Source organism: Lynx rufus, unplaced genomic scaffold, assembly GCF_022079265.1.
Source record: "Lynx rufus isolate CCGP_SWC_20201006 ecotype Redwood Valley unplaced genomic scaffold, mLynRuf1.p SCAF_14, whole genome shotgun sequence".
Classification (NCBI taxonomy): Eukaryota; Metazoa; Chordata; class Mammalia; order Carnivora; family Felidae; genus Lynx; species Lynx rufus.
Genome location: NW_025814828.1, coordinates 6,843,259 through 6,866,280, shown reverse-complemented (window position 1 = coordinate 6,866,280; position 23,022 = coordinate 6,843,259). Strand labels below are relative to the sequence as shown.

Here is a 23,022-nt window from a genome sequence, read left to right as displayed (position 1 = left end):
GGGAACTGGAGTGACAGATAATAGTCTCCCTCTCTCTCTCTCTCTCTTTAGACGGACTTTAATTTTTAGAGCAGTTTCAGGGTCACAGAAAAACAATTTTTGATTTTTTAAAAAATGTTTTTATTTATTTTTGAGAAAGAGAGAGAAAGAGGGAGACACAGAATCTGAAGCAGCCTCCCGGCTCTGAGCTGTCAGCATAGAGCCCGATGCGGGGCTCAAACTCACAGACCGCGAGACCATGACCTGAGCCGAAGTCGGACGCTTAACCGAGCCAGCCAGGTACCCCAGGGTCACAGCAAAATTGAGGGGAAGGTATAGAGATTTCTCTCATACTCCCTGCTCTCATACATGCATAGCCTCCCTCGCTGTTGACATCTGCCACCAGAGCAGTACTATTTGTTATAGCTGATGAACCTACGTTGACACATTGTCATCACCCAGTCTGCACTTGACATTAAGGTCCCTTCTTGGTGGTGTACATTCTGTGGGTTTGGACAAATGTATAATGGTGAGTAGCCACCATTATAATATCATACAGAATAGTTTCACTGCCCTAAATATACCCTGTGCCCTACCTGTTCATCCCTCCCCCCACCCCCCGCCCCGACCCCATATCCTGGCAACCACTGATCTCTTTACTGTCTCCGTAGTTTTGCCAGAATTTTCCAGAATGTCATGTAGTTGGAATCGTATAGTCTGTAGCCTTTTCAGACTGGCTTCTTTTACTTAGTAATATGCATTTAAAGTTTCTCCCTTTGTTTTCATGGCTTGGTAGCTCATTTCTTTTTTTTTTTTTTTTTAATTTTTTTTTTCAACGTTTATTTATTTTTGGGACAGAGAGAGACAGAGCATGAACAGGGGAGGGGCAGAGAGAGAGGGAGACACAGAATTGGAAACAGGCTCCAGTCTCTGAGCCATCAGCCCAGAGCCTGACGCGGGGCTCGAACTCAGACCGCGAGATCGTGACCTGGCTGAAGTCGGACGCTTAACCGACTGCGCCACCCAGGCGCCCCTGGTAGCTCATTTCTTTTTGGCACTGAATAGTATCCCACGTCTGGATGGACCATTATGTGTCCATTTACCTTCTGGAGGCCATCGTGGTTGCTTCCGAGTTTTGGCAACTATGATAAAGCTGCTGTAGGTTTTCGCGTGGACATAAGTTTTCAGCTTCTTTGGGTAAATACCAAGGAGCGCGACTGCTGGACCATGAGAGTCTTTTTTAATTCGGGAAGATCCCCATCTCCTGTTTTAATGGAAGGTGTGGATAATTAGAGGCTTCCTGTGAGGATAGGTTTAGGAATGATGGAACCAGATACCAAACCCTGGAAGAGGTAATGCTAACAGAGAATTCAAAATAGTTCCAAATGATGAAAGATTCCTTGAAAAACCTTGATCAGTGATTCGAATGCTTAATAACTCCATTCCAAACTGTCTCCTTTTTGAAAATAAGACTGCTGAAATGAATACCTTTCACAACTGGGAAGAATTCTCCCAAGTGCGTATTACCTGACCCAGCCCGCCTGTCCTCCCCCTCGGCCTGGGTCGCCTGGGCTTTTCTGTCGGGCCTATTTTAATGGTAGGTGCCCGTCTGCATTCATGAAGGGTGAACAATAGCCGCCGCATTCTGATTGGTTAACCAAGGAGTGAGTCATGTTTGCAAAGCCGCCCTGCTCTTAGGTGGAGACGCAGTTTCCCCAGCGGACTCGGGCCTGGCCAGCGAGATGACGAGTGGGGTGCTCCGCCTGGTCAAGAACGCGGGGCTCTTGGGCTCCCTGGCTGGCCAGGTGTGCTCCCTGGTGACGCTCTGCATCCCTCAGTGGCTGACCCTCTCCTCGGGCTTACTGGAGAGTGAGAAGTACATGCTGGGCCTGTGGGAAACGTGTGTGACTCAAGACACGGGTGGCCGTGTGTGCCAGGCCTCTGCCAGCCTGCGGGACCTGGCCACCGAAATGCTGGTGGCCCGCATCCTCATGTGTGGCGCCTGCGTCGCTGGCTCGCTCGGGCTGGTGGCCGTCCTTTTGGGACTGACACGTGTGAGGTACGGGGGCCACCAGGGAAGCTCTTTGGAGAGAAGCACGAACGTTGCAGGGGGAGCTCTGTTCTTCCTCGCTGGACTCGCCACTTTGGTGCCCGTGTCCTACATCGCCCGGGTCACCGTGCAGAGGTTCTGGGGCCCCGAGTTCCCAACCGACGTGCCCCGGTGGGACTACGGCAATGCCATGTTCAGCGGCTGGATTGGCGGATTTTTCCTTTTGACCGGAGGCCTTCTTCTGATCGCGGCACAGCTTTGTGCCAACAGATTGGCTGAAAACCCCACCTCTTTTCCTTCAAAACTGGACTTCTCAAGAAAAGTGCCTTTTGCTAAAGTAGACTTTGTTTAAAAATGGACCACCGACCGGGGCGCCTGGGTGGCTCAGTCGGCCGGGCGTCCAGCTCCTGCTTTCAGCTCGGGTGACGATCTCGCGTTTCGTGAGTTCAAAGCCCGCATCAGGCTTTGCGCTGGCAGCGCGGAGCCTGCTTGGGGTTCGCTCTCCCTCTCCCTCTCCCTCTGCCCCTCCCCCACTCACTCTCTCCTTTAAAAAATGGACCGTTAACCTCAAGCTTTCTGAAGAATGTTTCCAACGCGGCACTGTTTTCCTTGTCTTTCAGAAATTGCACTACTATTTTTGTTTTTTTTATGAAAGTGTAGTTGACACTTTGTTTAATTAGAAGTATCAGAAATCATACTTCTTTCCCTCCTTCTCTCTTCCTCTTTGCTTTCCCACAGTGGATTGACTTCATTTTCATCTGTTGCTGCTCACGATTAAATACCAGCTGAAAAAGCCTCCTCGAATGGGTGAATTTATGCTCCATTTTCCCACTTCAAAGTCAAGTGTCACACCCTAGGAAAAGCGGGTGCCTGAAGTTCACATGCTATCGGAAAGGTGGGAGGTGAGAAGGCAACACTGGGAAAGGTGGGCAGCCTCACAACGTTAGGGAAAGGAAGGACAACACACAGTGGTGTCCTGTTTGTAGCAGTCCACACAAATTATAGCAAAGTAATCACTAAAGAGTTCGTTTTTAAATATATTAATAATTCAGGGGCACCTGGCGGCTCAGCCAGTGGAACGTGCAGCTCTTGATCACGAGGTTGTAAGTTCGCTTGGCTGTAAGTTCACGTTGGCTGTAGAGATGACTTAAATATAAAATCTTGAAAAAAATAAAATAAAATCTTAAAAAAAAACATTCTAGGGGCGCCTGGGTGGCTCAGTCAGTTGAGCGTCCAACTTCGGCTCAGGTCATGATCTCGCGGTTCACGAGTTCGAGCCCCACGTCGGGCTCTGTGCCGACAGCTCGGAGCCTGGAGCCTCTGCTTCGGATTCTGTGTCTCCCTCTCTCTCTGCTCCTTCCCCACTCGTGCTCTCTCTCTGTCTCTCAAAAATAAATCAAGGTTAAAAAAATTTTTTTTTTAATTCTAATAATTCAGCCAGGCGTTCAAAATGACTGACCTTTGGGATCCGGCTGGCAATGTTTCCCAGCGGGGGCTCTGGACTAACAGTGTCAACATTCAGTGGGGACTTGTTAGAAATGCAAATTCTTTTTTTTATAAAAAATTTTTTTTTTCAACGTTTATTTATTTTTGGGACAGAGAGAGACAGAGCATGAACGGGGGAGGGGCAGAGAGAGAGGGAGACACAGAATCGGAAACAGGCTCCAGGCTCTGAGCCATCAGCCCAGAGCCTGACGCGGGGCTCGATCTCACGGACCGCGAGATCGTGACCTGGCTGAAGTCGGACGCCCAACCGACTGCGCCACCCAGGCGCCCCAGAAATGCAAATTCTTAACTCCCAAACCAGACCTACTGAATCAGAAATGCTGAGTTGGGGGTCTAGGAAATTGTGTTTTGCACGCCTTCCAGTGAATTTTCTGATGCCCACTCACGACTGAGAAGCCCCGCTTTGCAGAGACCTGAGGCCTGGCGGGAAGCGGGAACACATCTGGTGTCTGAGGTTGCCTTCAACAAGGCTAGCAGCCAAGGGATCATCAAATGTGCAGTGAGAACTGTTGGAAACCATCTCTGCTACATCAGTCAGTTTTAGTCAGGAAAATTCTAGATATTTCCAACAGGAACGATCTAGTACAGAGAATTAGGTATTGGAAGATTAGACTGGCTGGTGGAGTGAAAGTCAGGGAAAATCACTCCCAGGTATTAGGAGACGTGGAGGCTTCTGAAATTCCAGGAAACAGCAGCTTATGTTCATAGCCACGAACATAGCCCGTGTCACCGGAGCAGGGGATCTATAGGAGGATGGACTGGAAGGTCGGGAAGAGTGGACAAGCAGAGAGGGATGACCATGGCTTAACAACAGATAGCCCCGCAGGCTGAAAGTGATGGATTCTTTGCCAGATTTCTGCCCCATCTCTCAAAACACTAGCACGGCTCACAGGAATGGCTGCCAGCAGCCATGGTAATTCATTCGTGTAGGAAACATCTATGGAGTGGCCCCCGTGTGCCACGTTTCTACCACATAGCTGGCCCCAGCTGAATCTCCTGGGAGTGGACTCTGACCCTTGCTGGACCAATCACATTCTTTCCCGAGAGACTGGCAGCTGGGGAGACAAGTCATATGTGCAACAGAGTGTGGCAAATGTCCGTGACCTCCTACTGCTCGGGATCATGGATCAGCACCGGTATATTCTTTTTCTTTTCGAGACTGATTCAATTTCTCCTTGGATCCTGCAAACTACCCCCGGGACTCTTCCGATAAGTCGTTTTGCATGCTTCCTTTTCGGTTTAGGCCAGGGCTTCTCAACTAGGCATCGTAGACATTTGGGGCGGGATAATTCTTCATGCTGGGGGGTTATCATGCACATTGTAGGTTGTTGAGCAGTATCACTCTACCTCCTAAGTTGTGCCAATGAAAAATATCTCCAGACATTGCCAGATGTCCCCTAAGGGGACAGAGTCATCCCAGTTGAGAATCACTGACTTAGACAAACTCAAGTAAATTTCTCTTATTGAATGAAATAAGAGTCTTTACATCCATCGTATGCCCCAACATCTCTGGAAGACACCATTCCCTTACTCAGGAGACTCTCAAAATTGGGTGAGCGATAACATCTACACCTGTAAAATGCCAGCAATAGTTAGATGGCTTCCGGTCTGAGGGAGACGGTCACACTAATTCCTGGCAAGATCCAAAGGGTCATGATGCTCAAGGTAGGACAAGGGCTGCTGCCCTAAAATGGGAAACCAATCCTGATATGGGGAGACTTACAGTGGCAGCTTCTGTCTATTGCCAGTAGGGTCTAGAATCAGTCTTGCAACCATGGACGTCCATGGTCTTTATCACACCTCCCTATGGTGTTGACAGGCCTTCATGCCAGGCTTCTTCCCTGGAGTTCCTTTTCTGGACTAGCTGCAGGCCTGGTTTGTAGGTGAAGAGTGACCTCATGGAACTATGTTGGCCCAACAGAAGCCACCCTTGGTGATCTCACCCATACTTTCTAGCCCTTGCTCTACCAGGGCTGGACTTTCTTCCTTCTCCCAGAGGTTCAGTCACTCAAGCCCAGAATGCCTGGCAGCCCAATCTGTCTGCAATGCCAATCTGAATCGCACTTAATGTGAGGGAAAGTAGAAAACGGATCAGCTAGATTGTTCCTAGAAAATTCATGTTGGCCATCCAAGATCGCCATCATCCTAGGAGTTCATAAACTGTATATCTACTATCACATCCTAGTATTTTTGCGGATTATTGAATTCAAGTTTATTAGTTACCAGGTTTTAGAAATTGTTTCTTTTCCTTTTGGAAAAATCAAGCAAATGCGCTCTGCCTTCAGTTGGCACTTAGATATATATTTTTTTTTAATTACAAAAAGAGGTTTTGGGTTTTTTTTATGGTTATTTGTTTTTGAGAGAGAGACAGAGCATGAGTGGGGGAGGGGCAGAGAGAGAAGGAGACACAGAATGTGAAGCCTCTCCAGGCTCTGAGCTGTCAGCCCTGATGCGGGACTAGAACTCATGAACAGTGAGATCATGACCTGAGCTAAAGCCGGACACTTAACCGACTGAGCCACCCAGGTGCCCCAAGAGGTATTTTGATCCATGCCTTGGGTCGTAACCCAGTTGGACCTATGGAATACGTCCCGTGAATTAGCAAGCTACTTATGTGTCAGCCAAGATGGGACTAAAAAGATGCTTAGGTAGTGTTGTTCATAACAGAAAACAAGTAAAAACCATCAAATACCTACCAATAGGGGACTGGGATATAAATGACAGTAACAATCAAAGCCGCAGTGGCGGCAGCAACAACTAGTATATGTTGAGTGTTTACACATGCCAAAAAATGTTGAAAAATCTACGTGGATTATTTATTTTAGTCTCACAACAATCATAGATGAGGAGAAAACAATTATTATCCCAGTTTTACAGATGGAGAAACTGAGGGACTGAGTTAAATAAGCAGCCAAGAGCAAACTGTTAGTGGCCGTTGAAGATGCCAAGCTTCACACTATTGGCTCTGTTACCCTTTCCACTTCCTGTACCTGCCGGCGGGAATCAGATCAGACCCTGGCCTGGGGTGGGTGGCAGGGCGATGCTGGTTGTCTGAGGATTTGGCAAGTCACAGAAAGACCTGTACAGTTGATACGATGATGGGTCTGATTGATACACGTCATTTATGATACGAAAATGTGATTTTCACTTTCTACCACAAACTATAAAAATGAGCCCTGAATGTTTTTTGTGGCTTCTGAAGTGGAACTTTACATGCCAGCAGCGAGCTCGGAATTTATTCACTTCCTGGGTGAATATCCCAGGAAGAAGTCCACGTTGCGCAGGTCAGGAGGAGTCTGGGAATATGAGCTCATCAAACTTGATGAAAAACTACAACAGACACTGCTGTGTCTTCGCCATAACCTACTTTTCTTTTCTCCCGGACACGTAGTGGGACTAAATTTCCCAGCCACATGCCTGGCACTAGTCGCTATTAAGTGAGCAGAAATACTGCATAGCGCTTCCAGGCCAACCTATGAAGTGCTCCATGAGCGATGCCCCATACTCCTGTCACTAGAAGCAGACAGGCCCACAGAACTTGCCATCTACCTATCGAGGACATCTGGCTACAAGAGGGAAGGATCCGGGGCCCCTGAGTCACAACTTGGAGGAAATAGGGCTATACTGAGTTCACTCACTGTTGTTTTATCTTTGTCAATGCTTCCCAAATGAACAAAAACTCTTGTGGGGTTTTGGCTGGAATTACAATACATGGATGAGAATGGCCAATTTACGACATCGGGTCATGACATTCATGAACATAGTCTACACCTCTGTTGAATAACTTGTTTTTCCTGACTTTAAATAAGATTCTTTTTTTCCCCCCCATGACAGTTTTGCACATCTTTAAATTTATTCCTTGGACCACTACTGGTTTTCTTACCATTGGAAATAGTATATATTTTTTAAAAAGTTGTCACTGGCATTTAGGAATGCCATTGGGTTTTATTTTTAAATATGTTTGTTGAGGAGCACCTGGGTGGCTCAGTGGGTTGAGCCTCTGACTTGGACTTAGGTCATGATCTCATGGTTTGTGAGTTGGTGACCCGCATTGGGCTCACTGCTGTCAGCGTGGAACTCGCTTGGGATCCTTTGTCCCCTACTCTCTGTCCCTCCTGGACTCTCACACGTGAATGCTCTCGGTCTCAAAAATAAATATTTTTTAAAAATTAAAAAAATTCTTTGTTTAGATATACTTTGTACACCATAAAATTCGTTCCTTTAAGGCACACAACTTGCAGAGTTTTAGTAAATTTATAGAATTGTAGGACCATAATCACAATTCAGGTTTAGAATATCCTTGTCTGCCTCAAATGTTTCCTAATGCCCACTTGTGGCCATTCCCCATTCCCACACCTAGCACCGGGGAACCACTGCTCTATGTCTGTGTCGAGTGCTCCTTTTCTAGAAAATTCCTATAAATGGAATCATGACTATGCAGTCTTTTCTTGGATTTTCTACATAAACATGTCGCCTCAGAAAAATTACGGCTTTGTTTTGTCCTTTCCAGTCCTTCTACTTTTTTTTCCATCCTCTATTTGTATAGTGGTTATCCTTAAAATTTTAACATATATACTCACTTAAAATCTAAAGTTGGTTGGGACACCTGGCTGGCTCGGTTGGTAGAGCGTGTGACTTTAGATCTCGGGGTCATGAGTTCAAATCCCATGTTGGACATAGAGATTACACAAACAAATAAATAAATTTTTTTAAATCTAAAGTTAATTAATGACTCAGAATAAATAGGACATTAAAAAGATTTAGCCCTAACTATTCCTCTCCTGTCTTAAAAATTTTTTTTAACTTTATTTAAGTAATCTCTACATCCAATGTGGGGTTCGAAATCACAACCCCGAGATCTAGACCTTCTTCTAACTGAGCCAGCCAGGCACCCTTTCCTCTCCTGTATTACATGCTATCTGTGAACTCCATAATATCAGCATTTAAAAATTATAATCAGGGGGCGCCTGGGTGGTTCAGTCGGTTAAGCATCCAATTCTTGATTTTGGTTCAGGTCATGATCTCGTGGTTTATGAGATCCAGCCCCATGATGGGCTGCTTTACACTGACAGTGTGGAGCCTTCTTGGGATTCTCTCTCCTCCTCTCTCCGCCCCTTCCCCGATGGCACACATGTGCGAGCGAGCTTGCTTTCTCTCTCTCTCAAAAAAAAAAAAAAAAAACCAGTAAATAAATAGGGGCGCCTAGGTGGCTCAGTTGGTTAAGCTTGCGACTTTGGCTCAGGTTAGGATCTCAAGGTCTGTGGTTTCGGGCCCCGTGTCGGGCTCGGTGCTGACAGCTCAGAGCCTGGAGCCTGCTTCGGATTCTGTGTCTCCCTCTCTCTCTGACCCTTCCTCCTTCATGCTCTGTCTCTCTGTCTCAAAAATAAATAAACATTAAAAAAACTTTTCAGATATGCCCACGTGCTTACCAATTCCTTTGTTTATCATTACTTCTGGATCCAAGTCTTTTATTCTGGGCCCAATTACTTTCTTCCCAAAGTGCCTCCTTTTGTGAAGTTCCTTTTCTGAAAATGTCTTCATTTTGTCCTTATTCTTGAGTGATAGTTAGTATGCATAGAATTACTGGTTGAGCATTACTTTCTTTCAGCACTTTGAGGATATCATTTTACTGTTTTTGCTCTTTCTTGAAGTCTGGTGTTTGTTGGTCTAATTATAGATCCTTTATCATTTAATTTCTGTTTTCTCTCTAGTCTCCTTTAAAAATTTCTCCTTATATCTGAAGTTTCTGCATTTTCACTATAATAGGTGTGAACCTATTTTTATTTGTCCTACTGAAGGACCCAATGTACTTCCTCAATTTGAGGACTCAGATCTTTCACTAGTTCTAGAAAAATTTCAACCTCATTTCAAATGTCGCCTTTTTCGGGGCGCCTGGGTGGCTCAGTCGGTTGAGTGTCCGACTTCAGCTCAGGTCGTGATCTCGTGGTTCATGAGTTTCAGTCCCACATCTGGCTCACTGCTCTCAGCACCAAAGCTGTCAGCACAGAGTCTGCTTCTGATCCTCTGTCCCTCTCTCTCTGCCCCTCCCTCGCTTGTGCTCTTGAGCTCTCTCCCCCAAAAATAAACATTAAAAAAATATATATCGCCTTTTCCGTAGTCTATTTGTATTCCAGTGAAATGCCCAGAGACATACATACATCAGGCCTTCTTCCTCTACTTTCCATGCCTCTTAAGCACTCTTTTTTTTTTTTAATGTTTATTTATTTTTGAGAGAGACAGAGAGACAGGGAACGAGCAGGGAAGGGGCAGAGAGAAAGCCACAGAATCCGAAGCAGGTTCCAGGCTTTGGGCTGTCAGCACAGAACCCGACGCGGGGCTCAAAACCATGGACCTCGAGATCATGACCTGAGCCGAAGTCGGATGCTTAGCTGACCGAGCCACCCAGGCGCCCCTTAAGTACTCTTTCATATTTCAACTTCCAGGCTGTGTTTCAGGCCATCTCTTCAGATTTATCCCCCAAGTTACCCATTTCTCTCATCAGCTGTATCTATCTGCCTACCTAACCCTACCATGGTGTTTCATATTTCAAAAATTACATTTCTTATTAATATTTTCAAATGTCCCCTTGGGGAGGGAAGCAAAATCACCCCAGGAGACCCTTGAGTTAAAGATAGTCAAAGACCAGGCAAATGGACGCTATGACATATTGAGCCAATACAGTTTTATTGGATAGTTTTCCTCAAAATCCTCTCAACACGCCATAGCGCTCATTAGCGAGGGTCGTTGGCTACCTGTAACCCAGAGGTTCTCGGTGGGGAGCACTTCTGCCCCCAGAAGACACCGGGAAATGTCTGGAGACATTTTTGGTCTCGACAGAAGGGGAGAGGAAGTACCCTTGGCACCTACTGGGTAGAGGCAACAGATGCGGATAAACATCCTACAAGGTACAGCATAGCCCCCCACCCCCAACAAACCCAGCCCCATATGTCAATAGTGCTGAGGTTGAGAAACCCTGTGCTAACTTAACCAGTTATAATGTCTTAAAGATCTCTAAGCTCTAAACGTGATTATTTTCCTGTGTGCATGTGTGAGCTTTTTTTTCCCAGAAATCTTGCATTAAATTTTTAAATTTTAAAAGTTTATTCACTTATTTTGAGAGAGAGACAGAGAGAGAGAGAGGCAGAGAAAGAGAGAGAGAGAGAGAGAATCCCAAGCAGACTCTGCCTTGCCAGCATGGAGCCCGATGTGGGGCTTGAACTCACAAACTAGGAAATCATGGCCTGAGCTGAAATCAGGAACCCGACGTTCAACTGACTGAGCCACCCAGATGCCCCAAGAAATCTTTTTTTTTTTTTAATGTTTATTTGGGGGGGGGCCGAGCGGGGGAGGGGCAGAGAGAGAGGGAGACAGAGGATCTGAAGCGGGCCCTGTGCTGACAGCAGAGAGCCCAATGTGGGGCTCAAATTCATGAACGGTGAAATCTCGACCTGAACCGAAGTCAGCCGTTGAACCAACTGTGTCAGCTTATTTATAAGCTTTGACTCGGCTTAGAGTGGGTTGTGTGCAGTGACACTTGCACCTGAGTGGTTGCAATAAACAACTATTTTTTCTTGCCTTTGTTTTTTTTGTTTTGTTTTGTTTTGTTTTGAATGTCTATTTATTTATTTATTTATTTATTTTAACGTTTTTTATTTTTATTTTTGGGACAGAGCGAGACAGAGCATGAACGGGGGAGGGTCAGAGAGAGGGAGACACAGTATCCGAAGCAGGCTCCAGGCTCCGAGCTGTCAGCACAGAGCCCAACGCGGGGCTCAAACTCACGGACCGTGAGATCATGACCTGAGCCGAAGTCGGACGCTTCACCGACGGAGCCACCCAGGCGCCCCTTGATTTTTGGTAGCGTACGCATGCAATGTGTTTGTCTACAGATTTCAGGAAGTGAAAAGCTTCAAAGGAAGGAAGACACACCCTGAAAAACCAAATACGTTTTATTTGATGTTAAATGAGTCGATGATGACAACAATATGATATGTAGGTAGGACATTTTTTCAAGAAAGCTATTGGCAGCCATTCCAAAGAATAGGTCCTTTGTCCAGACCTTTTGTTTTGGACATTTGCCCCCAGCCCTGGGTTTCACTTGACTCCACTGTTTTATGGAAAATGTTTCACAGGAGAACGTGGCGGCGCTTATTAGCTAGAAGGTGGCCGTTGTGAGTCCTAGTGCGAATGCGTAGGAGAAGCATTTCCTTATTAGCATTTCTTTTGCAGTGGGAAAGCTAAGTCATAAAAATCCACTGTGAAATTCCAGCTTGACGTATTTTACACGAAGCAGATATCTTCGAAGCAAGATCGAGATTGCTCACCGACTTATCTGGATCTTTTTCAATTGGAGTCCTCGGGAGTAGAGGCAGGGCTAATCAGAAAATGATACTCCTCAGGCTTCTGCCTCTGCCGATTAGCAGAAGGGCGTGAGGCAGGGCTTTTGCTCAGAGTGGGTAACATGAACACCTGCCCATGCAGAAGATTTTAAGGGCCTCCAAAATCCGTCTCCTGGCTATGAAGCCTGATATTCTCAACGCCGTATTCGCTGTTGCGCAATCTCCTGGGCAATGGGCTTTCTAATCGCGTGAAGGCAGCAGTCTTGGTTACATTAGCAAAACGAGTTTGGGGTTGACTGCCAGTTTGATGACCTCACTCTCCAGGAATAATACTTCCTTGCCAATGGAGGGCTGAGGGAATGGACCACGGGACCGGTGAGTTTGGGCAGCGTGCAGGAAACCAGTGGGATGGGAACATGCTTTTCCTGAAGACCAAATTTGAAAGACACCCTGTATCTTACTTTAACATTTTACCCGTGGGCCATGTGGAAGGACTCCAGTGTTCAGAGGATGAGGGAATGGCAAATATTAGAAGATCCACAGCAAGAGATGAACAGTAAAAGAGGTGTGGCCAGGCAGAGTTCGGGGCTCTGGAGAAAGTCCAACATTTGCTGCCTCTTGCCAAATATTCATCACACATAGTTTGTGTTTTGTAAAGCTCATTCCCTCTTCCAAATAGTTTATGAAGGTTAACACATTCGACCCTCATGACAGCCCAGTGATAGATGTACAATTATGACCCCCATTTTCTAGATGAGGGGACCGAGCACAGAGAGGTTAAGTAACTTACTCAAGGTCACGTAGATAGAAACGGCCGAGCCCTTGCTGTGGGCACAGTGCTTCCTGCCTCTCCTGATACCGGAGGGCATTTATTCACATCAAAAGAGAATCAAAAATTGACAACTTCTCTGTCAATTTTAACACTGGCCATCTGTGGTCTTCTCTACGTCCCACAAAAAATGAAAGTGGATAGGGGCGCCTGGGTGGCTCCGTCGGTTAAGTGTCCGACTTTGGCTCAGGTCACGATCTCACAGTTTGTCAGTTCGAGCCCCACGTCGTCGAGCTCTCGGCTGTCAGCGCAGAGCCCGCTTCAGATCCTCTGTCCCGCCCCCACCCCCACCCCGCCTCTGCCCCCCCCTTTTGTGCTCTCTTTCTCTCAACGTAAATAAATAAACATTTGAAAAGAAAAAGAGCAAAGATGTGTCCAGTTTATTGAAGGAATGACACCCTGTGGTTTGGCAACACTAACCCTGCCCTTCCTTCCTTCTTTCCTTTTTCTTTTTCTTTCTTTCTTTCTTTCTCTTTCTTTCTTTCTTTCCTTCTTTCTCTTTCTTTCCTTCTTTCTCTTTCTTTCCTTCTTTCTTTCTTTCCTTCTTTCTTTCTTTCCTTCTTTCTTTCTTTCCTTCTTTCTTTCCTTCTTTCTCTTTCTTTCCTTCTTTCTCTTTCTTTCCTTCTTTCTTTCTTTCCTTCTTTCTCTTTCTTTCCTTCTTTCTTTCTTTCCTTCTTTCTTTCCTTCTTTCTCTTTCTTTCTTTCAATTCCTTTTTAATGTTTATTTATTTTTTTTTTTTTTTATTTTTTTTTTAAAATTTTTTTTTCAACGTTTATTTATTTTTGGGACAGAGAGAGACAGAGCACGAATGGGGGAGGGGCAGAGAGAGAGGGAGACACAGAACCGGAAACAGGCTCCAGGCTCTGAGCCATCAGCCCAGAGCCCGACGCGGGGCTCAAACTCACGGACCGCGAGATCGTGACCCGGCTGAAGTCGGACGCTTAACCGACTGCGCCACCCAGGCGCCCCAATGTTTATTTATTTTTGAGAGAAAGAGAGTGTGTGAGCAGGGCAGAGAAAGAGAGAGAGGCACAGAATCTGAAGCAGGCTCCAGGCTCTGAGCTGTCAGCACCTCTATCTCTGCCATTTCTAAGTCACAACTCAGTCATTTGCTTCCCCACACGCGCACGCGGTCATGTCACTGTGGCATGGGAAGAGAGACATAATGGTGGGGATGCCATTACCCATGTTGCAAGCTACCATTCACATTCAAAGGGATAAATAGGGGCGCCTGGGTGGCTCAGTCGGTGAAGCGTCCGACTTCGGCTCAGGTCATGATCTCACGATCTGTGAGTTCGAGCCTCGCATGGGGCTCTGTGCTGACAGCTCGGAGCCTGGAGCCTGCTTTGGATTCTGTGTCTCCCTCTCTCTCTCTCTCTGCCCCTCCCCTGCTCATGCTCTGTCTCTCTCTGTCTCAAAAATAAATAAAACATTTAAAAAAATTTTTTTAAAAAGGGATAAATAAACTTAGTTAAAAAAGACAACAGTGTTGGCGCACTTGGGTGGCTCAGTCAGTTAAGCGTCCCACTTCGGCTGAGGTCATGATCTTGTGGTTCATGGTTTTGAGCCCCTCATCGGGCTCTGTGCTATCAGCACAGAGCCTGGAGCCTGCTTTGGATTCTGGGTCTCCTTCTCTCTCTGCCCCTCCCCCCACTCATGCTCTAGCTCTCTGTCTCTCAAAAATAAAGCATTAAAAAGTTATTTTTTAAAAAGCCTTTTTTTAAAGCCTTTCATAAAAAAAAAAAAGCCTTTAAAAAGGTCTCGTTAAGACCTTCTGAATTTCAGAGGGTTTTAGGTACAAAGAAAAGTGAAATGCCTTAGTTTGTTTACAGAGGAATATTTTTATCATGTTTTTGTGAGTCCTAGGTTTTTTTTAGTTTATTTATTTACTTAGAGAGAGAGAGAGTGCAAGTGGAGGAGAGACAGGAAGAGAGAGTGGGGGGGGGGCAGGGAGAGAGAATCCCAAGCAGGATCCACGCCACCAGCACAGAGCTGGACACAGGGCTCAATCCCAAGAACTTAACCATGAGACCGTGTGAATCATAGATATCTTAAGAGAAACTTCTTAATCTGGAAAAGCAAACATTAGAGTACCAATAGTATTTCTTTTATTTATTTCTTTTCTTTCTTTCTTTCTTTCTTTCTTTCTTTCTTTCTTTCTTTCTTTCTTTCTTTTTCTTTTTCTAATTTTACATCCAAATTAGTTAGCATCTAGTGCAACAATGATTTCAGGAGTAGATTCCTTAGTGCCCCTTCCCCATTCAGCCCCTCCCCCCTCCCGCACCCCCTCCTGTAACCCTCAGTTTGTTCTCCATATTTAGGAGTCTCTTCTGTTTTGTCCCCCTGCCTGTTTTTAGATTATTTTTGTTTCCCTTCCCTTACGCTCATCTGTTTTGTCTCTTAAAGTCGTCATGTGAGTGAAGTCATAGGATATTTGTCTTTCTCTGACTGACTCATTTCACTTAACATAATACCCTCCAGTTCCATCCACGTAGTTGCAAATGGCAAGATTTCATTCTTTTTGATTGCTGAGTAATACTCCATTGTATATATGTACCACATCTTCTTTATCCATTCATCCATCGATGGCCATTCGGGCTCTTTCCATACTTTGGCTATTGTCGATAGTGCTGCTAGAAACATGGGGGTGCCTGTGTCCCTTCGAAACAACACACCTGTATCCCGTGGATACATGGCTAGTAGTGCCATTGCTGGGTCGTAGGGTAGTTCTATTTTTAGTTTTTTGAGGAACCTCCATACTGCTTTCCAGAGTGGCTGCACCAGCTTGCATTCCCATGAGTACCAATAGTATTTCAAACAAGAGTCACAAAAACTATAATCTTCCTCAGTTCATTTAGTCCCACGTTCCTAATTCTTGTTTAGTTCAAATAAAACTTTTAGTTAGTTCTGGAAATTTTTACCTATTTCAGTAATCTTAAAGATGTGAAACACCTGTATTTGTCCTAAAAGTCCTTTTTATAAGTGTCCTTGAAGATGAAAGACGTTTTGTGAGAGAATAAGAACAATTAACTATAAATGGCAAAATCTCAGAAATGGACACTGTTAACAATCTGATATGAGAGTTCATCATGATGCAACTGACAAGGGAATTCATGATTTCTGTGACACCTAGCACTTTGATAACTAGAATATCAAGTGACGACCTTATCACCAAAACATATTAACACTTTAGGAATTATATATATATTTGAACTGTTATAGCATTTATCCAAGCAATACAACCTGAGGTTCACCATTATTTGTTTGAGTTTTTTTCAAGTAACGTAACATACGAAACAAACAAGCCTAATTGGTCAAAAAGACTTCATTTACAATTTAAATCTTGGGGAATCTGTTAAAACCTTAGAAAGTTATAAAGCACACGCCTAAATAGGATCACAGATCATTACAAAACTTAAAACTTAGTTATTTATTTAACCAAGGTGGCAATAAGAGATTCCAAGGCAAATATGTATGTAGGGTTATATAGTTGTTAGCAAAACTTAGCTCCTTTAACATTGAGAAGTTTTAACTAAGTAATCAAAGACTTGATAAAGACAAAACATAAGCTTGGTTTTCCCGGCAGACAAAAAAGATACTTGTTTACATTTTTGTATGAAGAGCAGATCAACAATCCAAGAAAACTTTGTCTTTTGAACAGAGAGAAAAGCAGATTTTCAGTCTCATACTAGTGTATTTGAAAAATCCATTTATTTTAGGGGCGCCTGGGTGGCTAAGTCAGCTCAGGTCATGATCTCATGGTTCGTGGGTCTGAGCCCCGTGTCGGGCTCTGTGCTGACAGCTGCGAGCCGGGAGCCTGCTTCGGATTGTTTGTCTCCCTCTCTCCCTGCCCCTCCCCTGCTCGATCTCTCAAAAATAAACAAACGTTAAAAAAAATTGAAATCCATTTATTTTAATCTTAGTCCATGCTGACCACACATAAAATTCCTTTCCAAAGATTTCCTTTCACAAACCTTCTACAACTTTCCTTCGCATTCAGATTTTGTCCCAAGCCATTTTTCTCCAAACAACCAGCGTCCTTTTGATGAAGGAGCTTGGGGCAGGCTGAGGGCATCTGAGGGATCTGTGTGACATTCCTCAGACACTCCCGGCCACCCAAGAGCAAAGGAAAGGAAAGGGGTTTAAGCGCTTGCCACGGTGATGTAGAACACTGAGGCGAACAGAAAACTAAATTCCCTTACCGCCTACAGCCCAGTGACAAGTCCTTGAAACCGGCAGAGTGACGTCCCTCTAGGAGCTCAGCTGCCTCCGCGATGACACTTTGCTGGGGGCAAAAGAGAACCTTGGCTTAACGTTGTTGTCCGTTGTCCCAACCTCGAGGATCCTGAAGTCTACTTCCTTTACGTGGACTGCCCCAGGATGCATGCTGGCAATCAGGCTCCAAGCTTGTGCCCCGTCCCCTCATATGCATCTGAAGGGTCTCAGGACCGAGCATTTATTAAACGGTAGTAAATGGTGTTTCCCTAGCAACAGCTAGCCCCTCAAGGTCCTGGAAACCTTGCTTCCAGAATTCCTTAGAGACTTACTCTATCCCTGAACCCCTCCCAACCTGAGGGTAGATAATGAGTTGCCCAGAAGGACCCCAATGCAGCTCTTTCCGCCCACGGGTCCTGTCCCCATGCTTTAATAAAATCGGCTTTTTGCACCAAAGACGTCTTCCAGAATTCTTTCTTGGCCTTCAGTTCCAGACGCCACAAGCCCCCCATGACCCCAAAACGTCATCAATTCTAGGACCAAATCACCTTCTTTTACCTTCAACAAAAATGTATCTCCATTCCTTGTATCTTCCTTACACCTCTCCTACTTTTCTACATACAGAGTCGCTTCCCTTCTTTCCATCTGTCTTCACTATGTTTAACAGAAGAATTTTAATGCTTAGAAACCTTAATCTCCAGGCAAAACTAACTAGTAACCAATCGTGAACTGTTACAGCAGAATTCAGCAGATGGCAAATTCATCAATCGATGAAGCACAAGGCATGTTTTCCAACAGACCCAAATATCCTTGGTTTCATGTGATGAGAAGTCAAAAGCTCAAACTTATGTTTAGCAGTCAATGCTTTAGCACTTTATCTCATTTCGAAAAGACCTAGATGTCTAATGAATCCAATTTCAATTTCTCATCCAAGCAAACATTTTAAAGTTTCAGGTTACCAAAGCCTTTGAAAGCTATCTTAACAATTACCCGCGAAAGCTTCGAGACCGAATTAACCATCACTTTAAGTCACCTTTTTGCTAGCAAATTGCAAGGGAGATGACATTAGCTTATCTGCCCTTTAGGAAACCTAGATAGAATAAAACGTTTTATATTTAATGCTGATAACTCTATTTTTTTTTAATTTTTTTAACGTTTATTTATTTTTGAGACAGAGAGAGACACAGCATGAACGGGGGAGGGGCAGAGAGAGAGGGAGACACAGAATCGGAAGCAGGCTCCAGGCTCTGAGCCATCAGCCCAGAGCCCGACACGGGGCTCGAACTCGCGGACCGCGAGATCGTGACCTGAGCCGAAGTCGGACGCTCAACCGACTGAGCCACCCAGGCGCCCCTGATAACTCTATTTTTAATTGGACCAACAAACTTCAATGAGTTTAAATACCGAATTATGTTTCACTTGCATCAGCTTAAAAGACAGTCGATTTGTTCCCCGTTGTCAGTGCTTACCTGAGACACTGGTGGGGAGATCCGAAGTGGGTGCTGACACGAGGGTGGGAGGAGGAGCCGATGGTGCCTCAGGCCCTCAGGACGGTAGGCAGGCCACACCCCAAGTGGTGCAGAAACAGGAGGAGGGGGCGGGAAGCGAAAGAGGTGTTGGCCCAGCAGGCGGGCTGGGGGCCGGTAAAAGTCCAGAGGACAGAGAAGGAGGTCTCCCGGTCTTAAACTCCATCAGCTCAGACAGGTGAGCTGGTGCAGGTTTTTCCCGCCAACAGGTGGAAATAGGCAGTCCTTGTCAAGCCAGAGAAGACAGGGAATTTCCCTGAAACAAAGGGGGTTTCCGCAGCTGCTTGGGAATATTCCTTAAAAGCCCTTTCCCGAAGGTAAACTAACCACAGTTGCCACCATTTATAGCCATTAACCCGAGAAATGAATGAAGGTCCTTCAGAAGGTCTTGAAACTCATTTTCCCCCCTTTTCTTCTCCTCTTCTCCCCCAGGGCAGACCCTGCCATGGTGATCCCTTGGCCTTTTGCATCTAAAGTCTTTAGGACCCATGGGCTTGCTCTCTGTTGAGCCTGGAGGCAGAAGGGGGTCACCACTAAATTTTCACCAAAGCCAATCTAGCCACTTTCCCCTGTGACCAACAGGTGGCAAATGTGCCACTGTGTTCGTGGTCACGGTATCTCTTCTGTGAGGGGGGTGGGTTGGGCAACCCTTCCTCATAAGCATGTCGTCTGCGAGCTTCCATTTTCCAAGTAACCCGTGGTTTTGATCCACTTAAATTACACAAATCCACTTTCAAAGCCCCTGTATGTAAAGTTGGCCTTAATTAGACCTATTACAGGGGGAGATTTCACTGGGGGGAATGTGATGTTTACCGAGGAACCACTTTACAAGCCATTCTTGTAGTTGCATGGAGAATACGTGGGACTCTGTCCAAGGCCAGCCCTGAAGGTCTGAATGGGACTCAGACGTGCCATCCAGCTCCTTTCAAAGACTTGGGAAGGGAGCCAGGAACTCTTTAACTAAATGCAAAAGGGTGTGATTTCCTCCCAGTTCCCAAAGCTTGAGAGCTAAGGGTGTTATGCAAATAATAGTCGGCGGAGAAAGGAGATTTCCTAAAGAATGCTATTAAAATTTTACAAAATCTCCATCAGAGAGGAGGAAGAATCTGTTGCCCACAAATCTGGCCACAAAGCCTAAAGGAAGTGTCTGTTTAACATTCTAGCGGAGCACCCAGCCCACTTGGGTCCACAGGCGATGATTTTGGAACACGTATTTAAATAGCTGATAGACTGGGATGCCCGGGTGGCTCAGTAGGTTAAGCGTCCGACTTTGGCTCAGGTCATGATCTCACGTGGCTCATGAGTTCGAGCCCCACATCGGGCTGGGACAGCTCAGAGCCTGGAGCCTGCTTCAGATTCTTCGTCCCTCTCTCGCTCTGCCCCTCCCCCACTCATGCTCGCTCTCTCTCTCTCTCTCTCTCTGAAGAATAAAGAAACATTAAAAAATTTAAGTAGCTGATAGACTTTTGTCACAGTGGGGAAATTTTTTCAAACACTATGCTCTCAAACAAATAAATGTTCTTTGAAAAGAAAGACATTCCAGGTTAGCCTTTTGATTTCTCTCTTGTGAACTCAGTATGACCCTCAGTCTGTCACTCTAGATTCAAGTGTGTCTGAGTTTTACCCATTAAGACCTTATCTTTTAGTCATTTATTTCGTTTGAGGCCATTTACGCATCTGAAGGGCTGTGAATAGCGTGAGCAATCACGCAGCACAAGTGGGAGGTGTGTGTCTTGTATACACCATATCCTCAAAGCTCTCAGTGAAATGTGTTGATGTCACCTCTCATGTGAAAGACACCCAGTGAATGTTGGGGAAAGAATTCATCAGTGAGTGAGCTCAAGGTGTTGTCTCTCTTCTAGGCTGGCCTCCAGGATGATTTCAGAATGTAATCAAATAGGGCATTAGGAGGACTTAGGAGTTACCCTGGGAGCTGACTGGACCACCTACGAAGTTGGGGAGAAAAAGGCATTCCACAGTCCACGAAGGGCATACCTAATTGCGTGGAGGTGCTGGGAGTAGTTATTTAAATTTGTATCAACAAGAGGCACCTGGGTGGCTCAGTTAGGCATCTGACTCTCGATTTCACATCAGGTCATGATCTCACGGTTCATGAGTTCGAGCCCTGTGTTGGGCTCTTTGCTGACAGTGTGGAGCCTGCTCGAAATCCTCTTTCTCTCTCTCTCAGAAATAAGTAGATAAACTTAAAAAAAAAACCAACAACCTAGATATATCTGGGCATCTGGGTGGCTCAGTTGGTTAAGCGTCCGACTTTGGCTCAGGTCATGATCTCGCGGTTCATGAGTTCAAGCCCTGCGTGGGGCTCTGCACTGAAGGTATGCAGCCTGCTTGGGATCCTCTCTCCCTCTCTCTGTCTCTGCCCCTCCCTGCTTGCATTCTCTCCGTCTCTCTCTCTCTCTCTCTCAAAATTAATAAACCACAAAAGCATGTATGAGACAATTAGGGGAATTTGAACATTGACTACACATTTGTTTCCATTAGGAAAGTATTAACTTTTTTTTGGTGTGATAATGACAGTGTGGTTATGTTATGAAAAAGGAGTCCTTATCTTTTAGAGATGTGTTTTGAAGTATTCATCAATAAAATGATACACTGCCAGGGATTTATTACAAAATGATCCAAGACTGGGGTTGGTGAGAGTCGGTGAGGATAGGGATGAAACACTATAGGGCACCTAATGAGAATTCTTGAAGCTGAGAAAATCGCTGGTCTACTTTTGAAGGCATTGGAAAATTTCCACAATAAAAACACGGAAACAGTCTCATGAGTTCAGACTCCAGAGTTGAGTTTATACTCTCATGAGAAAAAGACAAAAATGAAAACTAACAGTGAAAGCAATTTTAAAATGCCATCGGTCAACACCAAGGTAATTAAGGACTTCCTCCCCCTTATTCTAGCAATTTCACAATTAAAGGGAAAAAATGAAGCCTTTACCTTGCCTTTTGTGTCTGAGCTGAATTGTAGAGAACCCAAATAGCCACACTTGATGAGAGAAAGCCCTTCTTTACCAAAGCATTCTAGTTAATAAATCTGACAAAAATGTTCACATGAGAAAGTCACCACTCGTAATCCTTAGTGCAATCATCGATTCGCACAAGGACCATCAAAAGGTGGAAGCCGGACCATCAAAAGGTGGAAGCCGGATGAAATTTACGAGAGGGTTTGGGTTTTCCCCTTCTGGATCCACCCATCAACATTAGCATCACTAAAAAGGTAAATAACCATTTACCACCTGCTACAATGCACTCAGTCTAAGTAGGGCTTCGCCTTTGACATCCTCTTCCACAAACGGCTGACCTGGAATCTAATGAAGCCTTGAGATGTGACAGGTTTCATGGGAGGACAACAGACCCACTTTCTTAGGCAAATCAAAATTAAGAAAAGGAAAAAAAGGCAAGGGTGCCTGGCTGGTTCAGTCAGTGTAGCCTGTGACTCTGGATCTTGGGGTGTTGAGTTCGAGCCCCACGTTCCATGTACAGATTACTTGAAAATAAAATCTTACAAGAACAATAGGTGGAGTGGGCGCCGAAGGGGAAGTACTTTAGTTTGAGATTTAAGAGACAGAGTGCGCATCTTGTGTGGAAGAAATAAAATTGTAGAATTATTTTGGAGATATGTAACAATTCTGATTAAATATTTCATGATCACAAGGGATAACTGTTCAATTTTTTAAGGCACAGAATGATTATGCAAGGAGATGTCCATCTTTTAGGTAGTGTGTAGGGATGAAGGGACATGATATCTGGGGTTTGCTTTAAAATACTCTGGAGGGGGGGGCACCTGGGTGGCTCGGTCGGTTGGGCGTCCGACTTTGGCTCGGGTCATGATCTCACGGTTTGTGGGTTCGAGCCCCGCGTCGGACTCTGTGCTGACGGCTCGGAGCCTGGAGCCTGCTTCGGATTCTGTGTCTCCCTCTCTCTCTGACCCTCCCCGGTTCATCCTCTGTCTCTCTCTGTCTCAAAAATAAATAAACATTAAAAAAAAAAAAAGAAAGAAAGTAAAATACTCTGGAGGGGGGCCTGGGTGGTTCAGTCGGTTAGGCGTCCAACTCTTGATTTCGGCTCAGGTCACGATCTCCCGGTTGGTGGGTTCGAGCCCCGAGTCAGGCTCTGTGCTGACGGTGTGGAGACTGCTTGGGATTCTCTCTCTCTCCTCTCTCTCTGGCCCTCCCCTGTTCACATGCTCTCTCTCTCTCAAAATAAATTAATAAACAACAACAACAACAAAACCAACTTGAAAAAAAGGGACATGTGAGAATCACAGAAAATCTTATGTCCATACACTAGGTTTATAGTATAGATTATTCATTCGACAATAATTGAAATTCAGACTCAGTAAGACCAACCGACAGGTGGGGAAGATTTTTTTTAAGTGAAATTTTCTTTTAATGAACCCAAGACGTAGAAAATAGCAGATGGAAATAGTTGGCTACTTTCTGCCCACAACTACCCTTGGCATGGTCTAGAATCGTTGGAAATATTTGATAGGGCATCCTGCTAGAACTCGTCACAAATGCTTGGTAACCTTGAATTTGGAAAGCCAATGCAACCAAGAGT

General features: G+C 45.2%; 1 protein-coding gene across 1 annotated transcript; it reads left to right on the top strand.

The window, feature by feature from the left end:
* The first annotated feature begins 1,721 nt into the window (after positions 1–1,721).
* On the top strand, positions 1,722–2,381 carry LOC124509612 (putative claudin-24). Its single transcript, XM_047076342.1, has one exon. The coding sequence runs from the start codon at positions 1,722–1,724 to the stop codon at positions 2,379–2,381; it is 660 nt and encodes a 219-aa protein (XP_046932298.1).
* Positions 2,382–23,022: the final 20,641 nt, after the last annotated feature.

Coding starts and splice junctions, on each gene's coding strand:
- LOC124509612 (XM_047076342.1), top strand. CDS start 1,722: ATGACGAGTGGGGTGCTCCGCCTGGTCAAGAACGCGGGGCTCTTGGGC.